The sequence below is a fragment of the Charadrius vociferus genome, unplaced genomic scaffold (genome assembly GCF_000708025.1).
Source record: "Charadrius vociferus isolate BGI_N301 unplaced genomic scaffold, ASM70802v2 scaffold255, whole genome shotgun sequence".
Taxonomy (NCBI): Eukaryota; Metazoa; Chordata; class Aves; order Charadriiformes; family Charadriidae; genus Charadrius; species Charadrius vociferus.
The window spans coordinates 390,040-409,003 of NW_009648785.1; the positions used below are offsets into that span (position 1 = coordinate 390,040).

Below are 18,964 nucleotides of genomic sequence, written 5' to 3' on the forward strand. Positions count from 1 at the left end.
AATTTTAACTACTTACTTGATACAATGTAGATTTAGCTAGATTTAGCCTCACAACAATAGTCTTGCGAGGTAAATTAGTTTTATTTTTACAGAGGGGGGAATAATAAGGCACAGAGTGATTAATCAGTTTGCCCAGAGTCGTATAGTTAAGTCTGTGGTACAACTAGGAATGAAGTAATAAGAGACTTCTGAGACTCAATCCAGTGCTCTTTACCACAAGACCAATCCCTTCATCTTTACGCTTTTACATTATGGGAAAAGAATTAAAATAAGCCTCAAACAGGAATAACCTTTAAATATTAGAAATCCTTACCGATCGCATTGTCTACACTGAATTATAAGCTCTTCATCCCTGTAAGTGCGATAGCAGATTGGGCAGGTAGACAAACTTGCGCAGGGAGCACACTGTGTGTAATTATTTTGCCATTCACATCTTAAACCTGGAGAAGTTGCTCCACAGTGTCTGCACCAAACACACCTGCAGAACAGACAAAATGATCTATTACTTTCAGTTCACAGGAAGATTATTCTGTGGCTTTAAAACTCTCCTACATAGAACTGGGTGAGTAATTAAGTTTTAGATCACTAGCCACCAGGGGGGTTGAGGGGAATTCGTTTCAGGTCAAATATTTTAACTGAATGAAAACGGTATTATTTAGATTTTGATACTTTTAAAAGAAAGCTCCTAAGTAAGAATTCCCTTCAATCTGCAAAAACAGGCAGATGGGTGTTTCTAACAGCTCAACAGGCCAATGGAGTTCCTGCTTCCAGTTGCCATTCACTTTGAGATACGGAGACTTAACCACGTGAAAGGTCTAGTCTGTTGGCGCTTCACCCAAGCAAAATGAATGGTTTTCAGAGGGTTTTATTTTGAGAACAATTTGGTGAAGCATCCATTCATTTTTCCAACTGAATGCTGGAATGAACACCCCAATGAACGTCAATTGGATTATTTTTTTTGGCTAAGAGTTTCAAAAGAAAAATTTTGTCCACCTTTATTTACATGGGGTTTGGCATGAAGAAACAGTATTAAGAGGAGATAAGAGTTTCCCTATTAAATTGATAATCAAATGAAACAATTCAAAAGTATTTTGTTTGCTTTGTTTAATACACCTGACTTAAATACAATTAAAACATTATTACAGTTCAATTGACATTGCAAATATGAAGTGACAAAAAGAAACAAAAGAGGCCAGCAGTCAGTATTTCTGACCCCAGGACCAAACACACCATTTGCACTTCCAGCCTCCCTTCGGAACCGTCTGCAGGGGTGGGTCTAAGCAGTACGTGTGGTAGCTGATGTCGCAGTCATCGCAGAGAAGCAGTCTTCCTGGATCTGTCGCCTTCCCACAGGCTTCACACACTGTGCACTCCAGGCACCTCCAACCTTTGCTAAGCACCACTTTAGTAATCTGCAAATGGCAAGGTGGAAATTATTTGAAAACTGCTCTATGAAGTGCGATCATTGTATAAATTAAGGTCTGGCGAGTGGAGCACAGGATGCTCTTCTGTGCACACGATCCACACCACAAGTAGCTGTTTATCAATCAGACTTTCTGACGCTTCAATAAATGGGAATGGATTAAACAGAAAGGAACTGTCGTTACTGACATCTGATACTGTTCCAGAATGTAATTTCTTTGGATAAACCAGCATACCAGAGAATATATGCTGGATTGGATCTACATGTAGGACAGTTTACTCCTTATAGCAGTAGCTGGTCCTGTAGGGATGAAGGACAACACACGGCTGCTTTTTTTCAGCTACATAGCAAAGCCAAGATTCAGGTCACTACAAATCCCGTGCCTTTCCTAAATCATCTGTGATAGCCAGTGCTGGGCTTTTAGTCATCCGAAGGAAACAACTAATCTGTTGTAATTAATATATAATGTAAGAGTAGTACATAAACACAAAGTCAAATTATAGTTGCATGAAATATGCATATGCATTTTGTAAAGTACATGGAAAATAAAGTTTTGTGGCATGTTTAAAAAAATCCCATTTTACATAGATGTACTCATATAACAAACAATAAAGAGTGTACATTGTATACATTGCAGTAAATAGCTTATTATGTGCTTGCTAAGTCATCTCGTACCATTCAAATTTAATTTTCACACATTCTCTCCTAGGCTAATGAATGTAAAATGTATTAATTAACCACTCCAACTGCTGTCAATTCTGACAGCCAACAGACAAATTGAATCAACTAAACCCTATACCCCTAGTAAATGAAGATGCAGTATGAATTTTTTCTTTAATTCTGCTTGTATTTAGGTTTTAAGCTTATATCTCAAACTGTTATTTTAACCAACTACTGGATAATCAGTGCTATTTATGGTTGTGAAATTACAAAAAGGTTAATTTCTCTTGAGGCAATGCATACTATAAAATGACATTTAATTAAAGTCTTTCACAAGTCGCATACAAATAATGGTCACATTAGCTGATGAATATCTAACAAGTTAATGACTCCCCTAATTACCACAAAACCAAAGGCAGCATCGTGCTATTAAAGTACAATATGAAAACAGTGTAATCAAGTATTTTTTTTTAATGTAACAAAAGCACTCACCTTAATACTGACACAGTATGGATGGTAACACTGACCACATTGAGAACAGGCAAGCAACCTGCCCTCAGCACCTTGGCCAAAACTCCCACAAACTACACACATATCCTGCAATGACAGAGAAGAGCAGATTTTCAGCACATGCCAGACACTAAATTCCGAAAACAAGTAACTAAAATCCAACTAGCTTGCTGTATAATTTAACGCCTAACAAGGACACTAATTTATTTTTTTTCTAATTAAAAGCAGAGAAACAAAATGAAAATACAGTAATTATTATTCTAACCTGATGGAGAGTGAACTTGTCACTGTTAGAGAAGAGGACAACTGTATTATGCATTGAATTTTCTTCCTCATCTTTGTTAGATGAAATATCCATAGTTGTGACCTATTAGAAAAACACAAAACATGAATGGCCAGAATGCCACATTTTCTAAGACATGAGACAAGATGAAGCTTATTCTCTAAAAGTGTTATTTTAATAGTACCAGAGAACATAAACTTTACGAGTATTTATTCATACAGTATGAACTTTCATAAAAAGCTACCTTTATCAGAAATTACTATATTAATTCACATTTTCACATCAGTACAAGCATCATCACTATTTCAGCTTTACAGACAGATTCTCTTCCTCTCATTTGTTCACCTTTACACACTACTCCATTGCACTTTAAAATGGAAATGGAAGGAAAGAGGTAGTGTAAGAAAAAAAAACCAACAATCAGTACGCAGAAATTGTCATATTGTGATCAGTCTGCTCTGTTCCCTTCATATAAACACTGAAGTTCTTCTCATTGAAGTTAATTGCGGCAACATACTTTTGAGTATTCATTCAAAGAGCAATTGCAGAAATGTAATTTGTCCCATATTGCCTAAAATATGGTTTAACTAATGTTCCAAGTATGTTAGAGGAATAAGCAAGAGTTCTAAAGTTACAAGGGTTAAGATGCTTTCCGTAAGCAGTTTCTTTATGAGGCTTATCTATCTTGCCCATAAAAACTTGCATTAAACCTGAAACAGATGTTTTCACCTCAATCCATAAGCTCTTACTATAGACAGTCGTTCTCCTTTTGATCAAGAGATTGTTAATCTCACCTGTCCTTTATTAATTCAGTGTATACACGTAAATATAGCTTCTCAGGAAGACAAAGAAGGAAAAAAAAAAAAAGATTTCAGCTGTGTTCTGACTTCCATGCAAATCTTGCTATGCAGAACTTGCTATCCATGAATTTCAATTAACAGGCCTGACTATTTCCTCTCTGAACTAGTAGCAGGCATGGAAGCTTGGAAGGTGGAGCACACACTTCTATATAAAAGAACAAATGCACAATATAGAAATGTAACTTTGTTTTACCAGCTGTTTAAATTTTATAAACGTGGATTATTTAAAACACAGTTTAATTCTTACACGGATAGATTTGTTTAAATAATAATTTAGATATTTTACAAATCCAAACATCACTCTAGAAACAAATGTAAATATCGTTACAACAGCTACGGGAATCCTTCTGATACACTGTTGCTGAAAATCAGTGTTTACTGAGAAACAGCTAAAAAGGGGATATATTGTTAACGCATTTTAATTACTGTATGGTTGAGAGCACTGCAGCTGTAACTAACTAATTAACCAAAAAACACCCAAAACACCTCTTGATACGTTCAGGGAGAGCTTTTTCCTCACATATATTTCCACAGGTTCCACAAAATTCTTCGAATAGCTTGCATCTACAAAGGGAGCAGAATTTGAATGACTGAAGCACTGCAATTTTGATGCTTGCTTAATGCCAGCCGTGACCCAGCTCGGGTTAACCTGTAGCCACCTTCTTCTTCATTCCCAAGATATACCAAGATATTTCCAAATGTGTGCAGTTGTCCACTGGTCATGATCTCACACTGCGTAAGAATCAGTTTTTGCAAAGGTGCTGAATATACTCCCATTTCAAAAATTTATCTGGCAAAAGGCTGGTCTCTTGGAATTGCTACCTTCATCCACTCTATCACGAGACAGCCACATCTCTGCTCTAGAACTCTGAAGCTGCCGTTTACTTGACGAGTCACAGGATCAGATTTCTATAGGAATCGTGGAAAGTGATGTCCATTTTGTATTTATGGCAATTTACCTAACTCAATATCCTCTGTTCAGTTACAAAAAATTTTAAGGGTTTGTTCTATAAAATCCACCTTCCCTTGAAGTACAAATTTGTGCTTTGTAACACAGCATCACAGAAGAGTGTGGGTTGGAAGAGACCTTTAAAGGTCATCTAGTCCAACCCCCCTGCAATGAGCAGGGACATCTTCAACTAGATCAGGTTGCTCAGAGCCCCATCCAACCTGACCTTGAGTGTTTCCACGGATGGGGCATCTACCACCTCTCTGGGCAACCTCTGCCAGTGGTTCACTGTAAAAAATTTCTTCCTTATGTTCAATCTAAATCTACCCTCTTTTAGTTTAAAACCATAACCCCTTGTCCTACTGCAACAGCCCCTGCTAAAAAGTTCATCCCCATCTTTCTTATAAGTCCCCTTTAAGTACAGAAAGGCTGCTATAAGGCCCCAGAGCCTTCTCTCCAGGCTGAACAACCCCAATGCTCTCAGCCTGTCCTCATAGCAGAGGTGCTCCAGCCCTTTGATCATTTTTGTGGCTCTCCTTTGGACTCACTCCAACAGTCCCTGTCTTTCCTGTAATGAGGACTAAATAATTATGTGAATGCCTCCAATTCAATAAGGTACTTATGACTAGTTTGAGTGGAAGTCACCCTGTATGTTTAAAATTACATATTTGCTTACAAATCATGACCATCCAAAGCTTTAAAAGGGAACAATGACAGAGACATTTGTTTCTTTCCCAGATCACAAATACCAGAGCATTCCAAGAAATTATTATATAGGCAGCAGAAAGTGGCACAATGCTGTATAATCTCAAACAGATTGCATATAAGAACACAAAAAAGCAGCTCTGAAGAGAGTCTGAGGAATTACTTCATAAAGACATAAAAATGAGTAAGTCCTCCTCTGAACATGAGGAACAGGATGCCCCGCTAAATCTGCAGGGCTGATTGATAATCAAACTTTAAAAGCAATGTTCAAAGAAGCCAAGTCCATAGCAGGAAAAAAACCTGAATTTCCTAGTTTTTCATACCAAAACCCCTCTTCTTAGCCGGAGCAGACCAGGACTGTGTTAAGATTTAAGAGTTTTAAAAGGACTTCAAGTATGAAACAGCTTAACTATCAATTGCAGTGAGCAACAACTTGCTTAGAATCACTTCAGTGCTGAAGGAATGGGAGACGGCAAATGCAACTACCGTTTTCTCAAAGGTTTTCTTGGGGGAAGCCATGTACTGCCTGTCCTACAGAATATCTGACATTTGATCATAACAGAGAACTTGCAGCCACATTAATATATACTATATTTTGTGAAAGAGTCAAGGAAGCTTTAATTATGGTAAATGAGGACCTAGCAGAGCTCTCTGAAGGAGTCAGCAAGCCTGAGGACACGGAAATCTGACTGACAAAACTTACTTTGTTACCAATTCTTGTGGTAAAGTCCTTCACCAGTGATCCTCAAAAAAAAAGGCAGACTGACCTAGAATTAGAGGGACAGTCCCTATATTGACAAAAAACATTAAATTAAGAGTAGAATAAATTATCAGTTGTCTGTGTGGGAGAATAGCACTGGTGGAATCCGATAGGGATGCCTGCTAACAGGCTGTGGTGTTCAACACACTCGTGTGCAATCTGAAAAAATCAAGCGAGGAACAAGGTGACAAAGCTTGCCAACAGTATTAAGATATTCAGAGTAATAAAAAAAGAAAGACAACTGTGAAGAACTGCACAAGAACTTCATAAAGCTGAGTGCTGGGCTATGGAAAGGCAGATGAAAGTCCGAAAAATAAAAAAATTACTATGACAGAACAACTGACAAGGATGATCAACAATATGGAACAGCTTCCATACAAGGAACTACTCAAAATACTGGGATTCTCCAAACTAGCAAGAAAAGAGTGGAAGGAAAAGGAGGAGAAATGACGGAGATGTATAGAAACTGAGTGGCACAGATAGAGGAGGTGAATAGAAAACAACTCTCCACTTCCTTTCTGTAAGAGCTCTAAGGAGCAAGCAGTGGGACCAGCAGGCAGCAATTTAAAATAACAGGCTGATGAGCTGTAGAACCAAAAACATTAACATGGTTTCCAAATGTTTTTAAAAGTGAATAGTCAAATTCATGAAAGAAAGCTCCAACACATGCTGCCCAAGACAAAGACACCTCCTCCTGTTCAGCAAGACCCCAAGCCACAAACTGTTGAAGCGTGTCCTTCTCCAGGCTGCTTCTGTTTCTGCACTCTTCCCCCAGCGCTCAGTTTTGGTCCCCTGGGTAGAAGAACCTCTGGTGTGATCTGCTACAGCTGCTGTTTCATTCTTATGCCCAAGCATTGCTCTCCCCTTTTCTGTTGTTGCAGTGAGTGCTGCCTTTCCCCGGAATGTTTTCCACCCAAGGAAATGGAATGAGTACTCTAAGTCTCCCAACAGCTGTGCCTTTTACTGGCAAGAGCAGCATAAGATTGCTTCAGGTCCATTAAGCTACAGTGGTCCAGTTCTTCATTACAAACACTTAGTGACAGCCAGGCTTTATCAAATACCCCTGCTTTTTAGTGCTCTTTGGTTTTATACAGTATTTTAATACAAGAATTATAGCTGAATAAAAACACGTTACATTAACAGACTGCAATATGACTTAAAAATAAATGTTCTTACCCCTGGAATGACTACAGTCCCAACTCCATTCTTCAGTTTTGATCTACCCCTGCCACCTCTTCCTGAAAGACCTGCACCACGTGGCCTCCGCTTCCCTGGGAATCCTGATCCACGGCCCTATTCAATATAAGATAACAATTTACATGGGATATCAAACTTGTTCAATGCATTTAGGGAAAAAAATAAGTAAAAAACAGCCTATGATTTCAAGTGAATATGAGGCCATAATCACTAAGTCACTGCATAAATCGTTGTGAAATACCTTTAACTACTTACATGACATAATATGATCACCTCTATCACCAGTGAGAAAGCAACCAAATCCAGAAATGTTTATTTTCTGCTCAGGAATAACTGGAAATTTGGAAAGTTTTTTTTTTTTTTTTCCCCCACAGTTGCAAAGTATCCAAAATAAATATCCTCTATTCTATGATTCATTTTTCTTTTCTTTTTAAACACTCAGCTCAGTCAGTCATGGGACTTCTGAATAGGGCCTGGCCACTTCATTACTTGCGACCATAGATGCTTTTCTTATACTATGAATAATCAAGCAAAAACTGGAATTTATTAGGACTCAGTCCTGTTCCCAAAGCAAAGCAGGAGCTGCCTCCATCAAACTCTCTTAATTCAGCAGATACAGAGAGAGCTTTTTGTATTAACTGTATCAGTTACACTCAGATCAACATTCTCCATAACATGATATTTTTCTTACAAATTATCCACTTATTTTTAGACAGCTTCTTTTTCCCCCTCCCTTATTTCAGGTGCAGGCACACAGTTGCAGTGTTGTATATTCTCGAGCATTCACAGTATGTTCAATTACAACCAATTGTGGAAAAGCAAGTATGTTTTTAGTAATAATTACCTGATAGTAATACTGTGACTTAGTTTGAATGACAGTATTTTATTTTTTTTTAATTTAAAAATTAACTAAACACGAAGAAGATCCTTAATCCTCCCTAATCACTTCCAGAGAGAAAAAGAACACATTCACAATGTCCCCGTGATCTGGCTGGTACATCAGACATCTTTACAACATATTTCAGAGCCTCTGATCTGTATAACTGATGATAATTATGGCATATACTCAAATAAGCATCCTTCCTACTATGAAATAAGCAATGAGATTATTTATTGCATTTCAAATTTGTGAATAATCTCAGCTCCTAATACAGCCCAACTCCATCCACCGAGTACCTATAAATGGTGCCTGTATCCAAACATTTGCTGGAAGCTGCTTTTAGTACTGAGGCAAAACATTTACTCAATAAAACAATGTTGAAGGAACCACAAAGCTCCTTGGGGATGGTGTCACCAACAGACATGAACAGTCTTTACTGACGGAGGCAGGAGTTCCCTGGATGGAAAGCAGCCCTATGGGCTCAATATTACCAACAATACTTTTCAAATATGCCAACTCTTGTTTTAAAGAAGATATAGAAGTTTACAGTCATAATTAAAGGGAAAATCCAAGCATCCCTATGTTAAAATTTTATTAACATCCATCTATTAATGGAAAGAGAAATTAAATCGACTTAAACAATGAGGTAATATAATGCAATGCTATTTTAGGAAGCGAAAGGAAGGATGCTACTGATGGCTGAAGCATTTATATGTACTAACACGAAAGAAAAAACGTTGTCCTTAGATATATATGGAGTTAAGACATATGCACACACAGGACATACAAGTGTCAATTTTTTAAGATGAAAACTCTTCTGGCACGTTTCTTATTTCTTACTCTCCCTGTTTCAGACCAGGTATCAGTATTGTTATTTTCACACAACTAGTAACAGGAATACGCACATATTTGTATCGATGTTAATGCTGAATATTAAGCTGAAAATTAATGCTTGAAGCAGCAAAAGCTAAGTTAATGTCAAATTAAAATAAAAATTAGCATGAGAGTTAAAGTGAGATGAAAATAAATCATTGGGAAGCTACAGCTATTTGTCAGAGTTTCATCATTTAGCTTTTTTGCCTTTATTTAAAAATAATAATTTCACTTAATTTCTTCAGGTGTTTTTAATGGTAAACGTCACTGTGGATACAAGCTTTGGTCCCTCTAATCAGGTAGGGAAGTTGTTGTTTCTTCCTCCATAAGCTAAAAATGATGTCACTTCGAATCCACCCTGCAAGATTTCTCCACAGCAACAAATAGAAGCCACCTTTCAGATCGCTACTCCTTTCCGTGCCTGGCTTACCTTACTGCCAGTCTTAAGGACATTTTCCTTCTCAGGTAATTTATTTTGACAGCTACGTAAAGCCAACCACAAAAAGTGAAGTACTCAGCACGCACACAAAATTGGTAAGACAAGCTATTCTTTGCCATTGAAAATCAGGGCAATGCCATCATACTGTAGACTCTGGAAAGCATACAGTTTTTAACCAGAAAGCTCCAGAGTTTCAACTATTTTTAAAGGCCTTAAACAGTAAAAGAATGGAAGATTAATTCAGTTGTGAGATACAGAATTTCATCACTAGTCTCTACAGCAGAAAGATAGCAATGGATACATGAAAATAAATTCAAATTATTTACCACTTTGATGCTCCAAATGGCACTGCCAGGAAGCTGTCTGGATTTAAAAATGTCCCGACCTTCTGAAATGTCTGGGGACCAGGAAGGTGGGCTGACTGTATTATTGGTACTCCAAGCCCCCTAGGATATGGTAGGTGAGAAAATAGATGTATAAAACTTCGCAACATAAAAAAAAAAAAAAAAGAAAAAAAAAGAAGAAAAAAGCAAGCAACAAAAAAAAAAATCTGAAAAAGAAAGCTCATGCAGGCATAGGCAATTCTATGTTAACTTAAGTAGTCAATTAGTTCACTGAGTGAAAGGAAGGTGGGAAATCTTTAGGTTCTCATTGAAACATACACTAAAACAAATATTACCCTCCAACTGACAGTTAAATACAACAAAATGTTTTTTACAAACAAAGCATAATACAAATTGAAAGCAAGCAACCATAACAACAAATTAGATCCCCGAATTTTATTGCATCAAAAGACAGTAGTTTGAGATGATAACATCCCCTTTTACACTTCAAATCACATTTTGAAAGACCACATGGCCTTAGTCGACTTTTGAGTCTCAGCTACTGACAATCACAGCAACAACTAGTCTGACAAGCATGTGAAACAAAAGGAATATAAATAAACCATAGGGGGAAAAAACCCAAAACAAAACAAAAAGAAAAACAGCCATGGTAGTTAACGAAGTATCTCTTTCCTGCAAGTTTGCCACAAATAAACCGTTATAAAACCCTGCTACTAAGTTTTTTTTACCCCCATGTTTTCATGTTACACTGTGGTATCAAATTGTAATACATTATTATATACATGTAGTAATTATACATCCATATGGTGCACCTACAAACTCCTTTTAACTAATTGATTATTATCCCTATTTATATAGTTCTCATCATGGTGAGATATTGTATAACTGTCACAAGAAATACAGCAAAACAAGAAGAAAGTGCTAAGATGGACAAGATATTAAAAAAACTGCTAAAGTTCCTCATACACATTAAAATCTGTGGAAGACTTCCTCAAATCCTGAGTAAAGACTGCAGGAGACAGCCATCATAAATAATTTTATTCTAAATTTACAAATTAGAGTAGTTGAAGGGCAATATATTTTCCTAATTCTAAGTTTGTGAGAGGAAGAAATAATGAATACCAAGATAAGAAGTAAGTAACAGATGAAAAGTATAGGTTTACCTTCTCCAGAATGACATTCAGCAACAGAATCGCACGCATGATATGGAATCCTCTTATGCATACTAATAGTCCCAACTATTCACACATGCGTAACTGCTCTCACCAGCAAGCCTAAATACATTTATGCCTTTGAATACTGGCCTATAAAAGCATTAAGAAAAATGAGATAGCTTTGCAAAATGTAGGGGTTTTTTTTTCTGAAATGAAATATTCTCCATCAAGAATGTGTGGGAAACAGTTTCTTTGGAATCAACAATTTATCAAAACATGTATTCATCTCAGACTGTAAATCGGTATTTCACTAACAGCTGCGCTGACTGAAAATAGGGCTACCCCTCAACTGATTTCAGGCCAGAAGGATCACGGGCAAGACCTCCCTAATCCATGTAAGGCACGGCCAGGTTAGCTCAATCTGCTGATGAAGGTGAGTACGAGCCAACATCTCGCTTACCCTCAAGCAGATGAGGAAAAGCTCATATGACGCCTTCTGCTTGCAGAGCTGGGTAGGGAGTAACCTACAGCTGCTCACATAGCTCAGTATCCAAACTGGCACAACAGATCCAAAAGAAAAAGGCTGTCAGTGACCTGAAAGCCCAGAAGTTTTTAAAAATGCCAACATTGTCCAAGTGGTACAACCCGCAGCGCGGACATGGTAGGATTCAGTATAAACCTGCTTTCTAGGAGTTTACCTGTGCCTGCGTGGCAAAGGGAATATGGACAATACAGCTCTTTAGAAAAAACAAAAACCCCCACCACTTTACAATTTTGTACACACAAGGCACTACGTAGACACACAATCTATGAACTGCTTAGTCATCAGAAGATCACTTCTGTGTTTTCAGCTTCCCATCACTGCCCTCCCCATGCCAAGGTGCTTCCAAAAAATACTCCAGCTGAACTGCTGGTGCCAGCAACTGCTCGCCCGCACTTGGGTTGAAGTGAGTATGCTTGATTACGTTTTAAGGTTTTGCTATCCATCCCAGTTTTTTGCTTGACTTCAGCCAGATGGTTATCACACAGATAACTCGGCAGATCAAAAGGATTAACAATGTCTAACAGGGGAACAGTGTTGAGCAGAAACCTTCTGCACCTACACACCTAGAGATGGATGGGAGTGCTTATTCACATCCACGATATAAGGGCATAATATTCATGATATAACATGGGCACAACCACGCCAAGTCAGAAACGGTGGAGAGAAAGCAAGCAAACTTTCATAGAAACGGCGGTTTGATAGACCTACCCAAACACATGCCTGGAATGACTCCTCTGAAGGACACGTCATTCCCTCTCTCTGCCTGTGCTGAACCACCCCAGGCTCTCTGCATGGTCAACAAAGGGGAACGGGTGCTTGCAGAAGGCAACTCACCGCATGGGATAGAAGGTGTCAGGTTAGTCTCAGCCTACATGCCCCAACTGCTCTCCAGCGACTCTAACGGGAACCTGAAGGTGAGTACAGCACATCTCTAACACTGCAGATGTCTGCGGTTGGGTGACTCCCACTCCTCCAGCCCGCAGCAACTTCCACCAGGCAGAAATGGCAACACTGAAGTCTGATTTTGTTATCTCAAGAGCACTGTAGTTTATTAGTCAGTTCTCTGTCCAAATCTCATGTTTTTACTGAGCACTGTCACACTAGTTAGCAACTACATCAGCACATTAGTAGCAATAGGAAATTTAACTTTACTATGCTAGCCATATTTTTAATATCAAGGAATGTCCCATTTTAGCAAGATAAAGTTAAAACTTTCATTGAATTTTAGTTACAACCTACATTTCTAAAATTTATAATGCATAGTAAGTAACTGTTCTTACAATATGGCAACTCAAAGAAAATCTGTGTATCAGAGAAAGAATCTTTACATCAATCTGTAAGGGAGGCAACACGCTGGCTAAAGGTCAAAATTCAAGATCTCAAAAACTTGCTGAAAATACTCCATCAACAACTAAAACTACCTACTCTTATTTGGGATGTACAAAATTATTTTCCTTTCAAGAAGATACACTTCTCTAGTGATTAAGTATATTCAAAAGATTAAAAAGCTAATAGAGTATTAAATCTGAATATGAAATATTCGGTCTTGCAAAACAAAATTAATTGTATATGATTCATGAACCATATTGTTAAGAATTAAATTGGAAATTTAATCCAAGTTTTATTGTAGATCAGAAACATTTGAATTCTTGGTCAGATAAACTTAATTAAAAACACACACTTCCACAATACTACGAACAAATGAATTACATCAAAGAGATGCATTAATTATATTTTGGCTTTTAATTAATGCCTATTACCACACAACACTGAAGAGAAAGTTCTATTCAGTTCATTTACATCAGAACCACGGCAATAATTAGGTACTGTGACAGAAACAGGAAGTTCTAATTCTCCATCATATTCTTGAGTCCTCAAAACTGAACAACACAGCTGCGAGTAAATTATAACAAAAGGAAACCCAGTGTCAGCAAGGGTCAGGAGATCTCACTAAATTACCACTGACTGTTTTTAGCTGCTTAACGCTTTATGAAATCTACTGCAATCGCAAATGCACAAACATGGATTTGCATTTTAATATTTAATGTCATTTTAGGGTTGTGAACAAAATTTAGTCTGTTCAAAATATAGCTCCCCTCATTAAAAAAAAGCCATAAAAACCATAACAAAAACTAATCCTTGAATAAGACCCTTTTTGATCTTTTTTTCCCCAACATCTACCAGTACAACAACATACTTAGTGGTAACATGTAATTGAAGACAGCAAAAAAGCCGTAATACCCAAGAAAGAACACATATCCGAACCCATCACAGTGCCTTTTCATTTTTCAGTGTAATTTTAGGAAATCTCTTAAAACACATAGAAATATGTAATGAGTTGTGTAACAGGCTCCACAATGAAAATTAAGTACCTCTAATCATAGTATTTTCCATGGAACACATTCTAAAAGACAAAACAAAACCAGTAGAAGCTTATTATTTTCTATTCAATGCTGTTCTATGGACCATTCTCATCTCTTTACCTACCAGTCTTACAATGCTGCATATGTTGTAATGCCCTCCATTTACAGACTTCCTATTAGGCTTTCCAGTACACAGAGCTGGTGCAAACTCCTTCAAATTTCTTCAATTTAGATACATTTTAAATGGTATTGGGTATATTCTATGTACCTCCACAGAAAAAAATATACCCATTTTTCTTGTGAAGATTTATTTCAAACTACATATACATCAGATTAGTCATAAATAAACTTACATGATAATTTCTTTTAAGAATACTACTTCGGAAAAGAGAAACATGAAAAAGAGAGGTCCTGCCCCCAGCATAAATTTGCAGTCTGTAGGCAAGGGTGGAGAATCTGCGTATTCCATGGAGAAGATACTGTACAGACCCAACTCGGAGGACAGCACTGTAAAAACTTTATCACGCTAGCAGCTACTACGGAGTATCTCTGATGTACAAACAACTAAATTTCAGATATATGTAAAAACCAAGAGGTCTCCGTTATGGAGTAGAGTAACAGAAACAGAAAAGAGACAGCCCACGGACCAAAACCCATGGGAAGCCAGTGAGATGCTAAGCCTGGAAGACTGAGGGTCCTCTCACTGGGCTGGATGCAGATTTAAAGATTACCCGTACCTGAAGGTATGGATAATATGCTATCCCAACAAACACTGTTAGTAGAAGTGCATCTTACTGATACGAGTTCTTACGTTGATACAGAAAAAACACGTTCTCCAAAGGGGAATAAGCTTGTACCAGCAAAAGCAATTCTTATCAGTATAACTGTACCTCCATGTTGATTTATACATAGCTCCCCTTTTGTTTAGAAGATGGATTTTCTCCTGTTGCCTCTAACCAAAGTAGCGATGCCTGCAAAAATACTAGGGGGTAGAGAGGTGGTGACGACAGCAACGCTGATAGTGCAGCCATTGAAAGGACTCATGAAACCTTTTTAAGGAGAATATCGTCTTCATGGTTTGGGAGATGGGTGTTAGTCCTTTCAAAATAGCAGTGATGCAGTGGTGTTGCAGACCCATCACTAAGGCCTCTTACAAATGCAAAGTACTAAGATCCAATACAGGAAATCATTTCAGATTATGCATAACTTTGTATTCAATAGTGAAACTGAATAATTATTCAAATATATTTTATTAGCAATTGTATTAACAGATTTTGAAGAAAGGGATAATCATTCGTCCTCCTGCCCAGAACAATACATTACATTTCATGAAAACAAATCCAAATCAGAAACTATTTCTTTACATGGATACCCCTGACTTCAGTGAAACCTGTGTCTTACAAAATTCAGTAGCAATGCATTCAGGATCCAGAATTTTTTTTTCCTCTTCTTCTTCCTATGAACCAACCCATTGCAATGGATTTTTTTTACTTTTTTTATTATTTTTTTTTTTTTAACAGGAACTGGACACTCTAAGAAGGTAAACTACATATTAGAAGATTTAAATCTCCTAGGAGAAAGTGAAGAATATTGCCATCTAGGGAAACTGACTAGTCTTGGCTTGTCTTTGGGGTTCACAGAGTAATCGGACTCTTTATGAAATATCTATTTTAAACCTGTGCAGTCCTGGACAAGCAACTAGTTCTGCAATGACAGTTCCTTTGCGCAACGAAAGAAAGTAGCTGTGGAGCCAATGTTGGCTTCACCAAGTACAGAAGCCACCACCTCTTTAATCAATACAAATAACCCAATCCTATTTGTGTAATTCTTCCCTCTGATTTCGCTGCCCTCTAAGACACGTCGCTAAGAACTCACCCAGCAGCAAGGTAACATTCGTACTGCATAACCTAGGCCCTGACACAAAGCGCCACAACGGCATTATGTGTTATTTTTCAAAGAGAAAGAAGTAGACCTCAGACCCATAAAATTAACCTGCTTTGGAGAAGGCGACACTCCTCTTCAGTGACACCCAGAGAAGAACCACACAGGACCTGGTTTATTCCGAGCTGCTGTACCTGTAACTTCATAGAAGCCTTTTTTCTTCCAGAATTTTTTCCCCACTTTTTACTTGATCAAAGTGATCATCCTCTGACAGACAAGTACTGAAACACTGTGTTAGGCTAAAATGTTTTAAATTAAGTTTAGGTCCCTTCATCAGCGGTGAGGCCACACTTGGCATGGAAACTAAGATGCAAAGGTAGAAAACAGCACTCTTCTCAGCTGCCAGCACCTGCCCAATATGGTGCTCTCCCTAAACCAGAATTGGGAGAAAAAATCCATTTTGAAGTGTCTGTAAAGTATGACATAAAGGAACAACAGGTCTTAATTCCTTGGGTTTATAACTCGTGAAACCCCACTTACTTGCCTTCAAACCTGCCCCAAAGAACTGTCATGTAACAGGACGCCAAACCCGACCCCGGCAGGCGTAAGTGTCTGGAGAGCACCGAAAGGAGCCAAGAGAGAGCATCAGAAGGAAGATCACCATTACAGCTATGAGGCTTCTCTCTTTTGCCCATTTGTGAATCAGTTTCTAAAATCATACATAATGAGGTGATGATAAAGAAAGACATATATAGGCCTGCTGGCACAAGTAACAGAAGAATGTAGCATTTTTTCCTCGGGAGAACTGGAACAAATATTAACAAAAAAATCACTGTATGTAAAGTGCACTTTTTAGGATGACATAAATTGAGCAGAATTTAGATAAAAACACAAGGTGTTCTTTGACAATCGAATACATTTAGAGGCTTCTCCTCGCATCCACAACTCTTCATTTGGAAAAGTACACAATTCTTTAAAAAAATTAATCAATGTTTACAGCAAAAATAATAATTAAGCAAAAACCCCAAACTAAACCTAAACCAATTTCTGTGTGCAAAGGCTAAAACATTTATAACATGCCTTACCTACCGTGGATTTGTCCAATTACATCTTGCTCAAAAGGAAAGCACCTCTACCTCTAACTAGACATTTCTAAATCTCTTATTTATATTCTACGGACCGTCATTTGACAGGTTTCACTCCCTCAGCAAAGGCCCAGAGTAAGAAGTTAACATGGCAAACTTAGAGCACCAGAGATAATTCTGTCACTGTTTAGAGCATATCCATATTTCTGCAAATATGATATACGCCTTACTGCACAGCGACCTAGAAAAATCTAACTGCAGCAAAATAAACACAGAATTCCTAAACTCAGTGGAAGCAGAAGGTAGGTCCTAATAATAAAGCCGGTTTTAGAAGACATCTATTATATACAAGCTTTTTCTCTTTTTTCAAAAGACACAAGACTTGTATCTTCATGTCCAACACAGAAAATGAGATGAACAAAAGTAAAAACTGACAGATGAAGAGTCTGAAAAAGATCCCAAAGCCCTACCAACTAGTTAAGCTGAATTTAGATTACTGGTCAGAAAAAGTGTGTATTTTTCATTAATCAAGTACCCGTAGGGTCTTAATTTTTTTCAGTCCTTACTCAAGACAGTTTTTCACTGATTTCCACGAGGTGCTGATCTGTGCTAAAACTGAATAATCAGTGGAAAGTAAGAAACCGTACTGGGACTTAAAACAAAGTATGCATGTGCTTTTCTTCCCAGAAAATTGCTATTCACTTCACAAAAGTTCCAGCTTAATAGGTGTTTAAAGTACAAGACAAAGATAATCAAAATCAAAAGAAACCTTCACAGACTTCCAACATCCTTTTACAAGACAGCTCATGAATTTTACAAGTAACTTGTCCAGTTCTACAGCTGGCACTGCTAAGCACCTTTTTATTTTAAAACATAATTTGCAAAGTGTTGAACAGATTCTATTGATTTAACATCACAGCTAGGATTTTGTGACACATCTGACTTGTAAACTGTAATTCAACTCAGTTTTATTTGCATTACTCACACCACGTATTAAGAGGTTAATGTCTGCACTTATTGTACATAGAATATATAAATTGCTACTTTTACAGCTTTTTTTTTTTTTTTTAAGATGTGATCTATTCTGCTACAGACATTTACAGCTGGGGTCAGCCTCCATGTTTTCCTCAGTGGGTTCTCTGGTGGTTAACCAATTTTATTATCGGTATCATGACGCTGGTTCCCATGCAGAGCAGGGGCAAATTGCACCGAAAAATAAATACAACTCTTACTGGAACACTACAGACAACAAATAAACTTCACCAACAGAAAAACTGGATTAATTTTAGACTAAGAACCCCACCCCTCTTCACTTTGCACCGTAAGCTGAGAAAAAAAGATAATTAATTTTTAGGACAGTACAGAGTATTAAGAAAAATTATTTTTATATTTGCTTCTACGTGAGGGTAAAAAACCCCAACAAACATACCCTCAAACCTTCCAATTTGATTTCTTATATTCTGTTTGTTTTCTTCATTATACACTTTTAACCCTTTCAGAACACTTATCTCATACCTCTTCTTAAGAACCAAGAATTTTCAACCCTTAGGTAACACATAAAAATGGAAGGAAAGAATTGTGCAATATATAAAAAGCTTTTTTAACACTAAGTTCAGAAAAGCATGAAGTCCCAAAGACCAAAAATAAATTGTGACGAGAACAGAAATGAAATACTAATTTGTCACACTGACATACTCTTTGTGTAGAATTTTGCAAACACAAAATAAATCCAACAGATTGATGAACTATTATCCCCACAACTACGCGACTCAAGCAAGATGTTGCAGAAGGCGACAGGCTTAAGGATTCTTTTCACTTATCAAATTTAATCCCAGTCAAACCACAACCATTTGTACCAGACAGTTCTTATGTGGAATTTACTAATGTAACAAAACCATTAAATTATTTGCAACACCATTAAAAATGTCTATCAAAATAGTATCTGGCAGAATGATGTACACTGGAGCTGTTGGAGGTTTTTCTATAAAGCCAGTTTCCGAAAAGTTAACACACTTTGAAAGTAGTAGCCAAAATAAATGCATATATGAAAAAGA

General features: G+C 37.4%; 1 protein-coding gene across 1 annotated transcript in view; it reads right to left on the reverse strand.

The window, feature by feature from the left end:
* KMT2C (lysine (K)-specific methyltransferase 2C) overlaps window positions 1–18,964 on the reverse strand; it is a 155,141-nt gene that overhangs the window by 66,241 nt on the left and 69,936 nt on the right. The window contains exons 13-18 of the mRNA XM_009886782.1: window positions 9,866–9,985; window positions 7,327–7,443; window positions 2,859–2,960; window positions 2,576–2,680; window positions 1,231–1,412; window positions 314–478 (exon numbers count right to left, since the gene is read on the reverse strand). Coding sequence (XP_009885084.1) covers window positions 314–478; window positions 1,231–1,412; window positions 2,576–2,680; window positions 2,859–2,960; window positions 7,327–7,443; window positions 9,866–9,985 — 791 coding nt within the window. The remainder of the gene's footprint in view (window positions 1–313; window positions 479–1,230; window positions 1,413–2,575; window positions 2,681–2,858; window positions 2,961–7,326; window positions 7,444–9,865; window positions 9,986–18,964) is intronic.